We start from the raw sequence: 1846 nt of genomic DNA, 5'->3' as shown, positions 1-1846 counted from the left end.
TTTTGTGTCCTATAAATATGAATTTCCATTTGTTGATGTTGGTAAGGAGGGTGCACGACCAGATCTAGTACAAAGTGTTCCTTTCGGTATCACCAATCATGCTTATGGTGACTTGAACGAGGACAAAGAAAGTAAAATGCTTGAGTATTCAACTGTGACTCAATGTGATAACGACGATAGGGGGTGTCACTGAAGTCTTGGGTGAATTTGTTCAATAACGACTTGGGCGTGGTCATAGAACAAAAGAAGTTTCTACTCGGTTACAAGATCTTTTGACATATACTTTACAACAAATAAGTCCCTCTACACGTTCACCCAAATAAGTGTGATAAATTTTCTCCAAAACATCGTTCTTTCTTAACATTTATGACAGTGGAAAAGGAGCCTACCTTGTACGTTCAGGCCATAAAAAATATTTGATGGAAAAAAGCTATGATGAAAGAAATTGAGGCTCTTGAGGCTAATGGGACATGGACTTTGGAAGATTTACCACTAAAAAAATAAGCTATAGGGGGTAAATGGTTTTACAAAATAAAATATAATTCAGATGGATCGATTGAACGCTATAAATCTCGAGTCGTGATACTTAGCAATAATCAGGTTGAAGGAAATGATTACAATGTGATCTTTGCTCCTATGGAAAAAATGGTGACCATTCGTACTTTTCTTTCGGTGGCAGCAGCAAAGAAATGGGAACATCATCAAATGGATGTTCATAATGCATTCTTGCATGGAGATTTAGAAGAAGAGGTGTACATGAAGATGCCTCCTAGTTTCATCACTCAATAGGCTGGCAAAGTTTGTAGATTACGTAAAGCACTTTATGGTTTATGATAGGCCCTTCGATGTTGGTTTGTGAAGTTGAAAATTGAAATAAAGTGGTATGGGTTTCTTCAATCTCAATCTAACTATTCATTATTTACTTTGAATCAGGACAAAATACAATTGAGTATATTGGTGTATGTTAATGATCTTGTTAATGCGAGAAAAATATTACTTATGCCACTGTTTCCATATGAAAGATTTGGGGACATTGAAATATTTTTGGGCATCTAGGCAGCATGGAATCAAGAAGGGATTTTTCTTTGGCAATGCAAATATGCTTTGGATATTATTAGTGAAGCCGGATTATTGGGTGCTAAACCATCTGGTTTTCCCATCAAACAAAATCATCATTTAGCCTTGGCAGAATTGGAGAAGTATCGAAGATTGGTGGGAAGATTGATTTACTTTACTCTCACTCAACCTGAGCTATCCTATAGTGTCTATATCTTGGCGCAATTTATGCATCAACCAAAGGAAGCTCAGTGGAAAGCATTTTTGTGCGTGGTTCATCATTTGAAGGGAAGTCCTGACAAGGAATACTTTTACGAGCTGATTGTGATCTATGATTATATGGTTACTGTGACATTGATTGGGGAAGTTGTCCTTTAATGCGACAATGTATCATTGGGTATTTTGTTATGCTAGGCACCTCACTTATTTCCTGGAAGACAAAAAAGCAACATACAATATCGAGATCTTCTCCTGAAGCAAAGTTTCGTTGCATGGATACAACTATATATGAATTGAAATGGTTAAAGGGTCTCTTGTTGTCTCTTGGTGTTGTTCACTCTAATCCTATGTTGTTGTATTGTGATTGTTGAAACCATTTTTTATTTTGGAAAAAAACAAAAATTAGTTGTCGACTTTAAAAAAAATTGGGAGTTGCCACCAATCTTTTATTGAGGTGTGATTGGATCACCTAAACAATAGCTTTGGTCTACGAGTTTTAGAAAAATGGATTCGAGTCGGTTACGTTTAGGAAGGATTAGCACCTCGTAACACCCAAAATTGGTACCTAGTT

At 36.3% G+C, this 1846-nt stretch overlaps 1 protein-coding gene across 1 annotated transcript; it reads left to right on the top strand.

Annotated features, from left to right (window-relative positions):
* Nucleotides 1-645: 645 nt before the first annotated feature.
* On the top strand, nt 646-1434 carry LOC128042516 (uncharacterized mitochondrial protein AtMg00810-like). Its single transcript, XM_052633895.1, has 2 exons — nt 646-750; nt 1057-1434. Exons 1-2 carry the CDS (start codon nt 646-648, stop codon nt 1432-1434), a joined length of 483 nt encoding a protein of 160 aa, XP_052489855.1.
* The last annotated feature ends 412 nt before the right edge of the window (nt 1435-1846 follow it).

This window comes from Gossypium raimondii, chromosome 1, assembly GCF_025698545.1.
Source record: "Gossypium raimondii isolate GPD5lz chromosome 1, ASM2569854v1, whole genome shotgun sequence".
Lineage (NCBI taxonomy): Eukaryota > Viridiplantae > Streptophyta > Magnoliopsida > Malvales > Malvaceae > Gossypium > Gossypium raimondii.
Note: the sequence above shows the minus strand (reverse complement) of the source record. Positions and strands in the feature narration are given on the sequence as shown.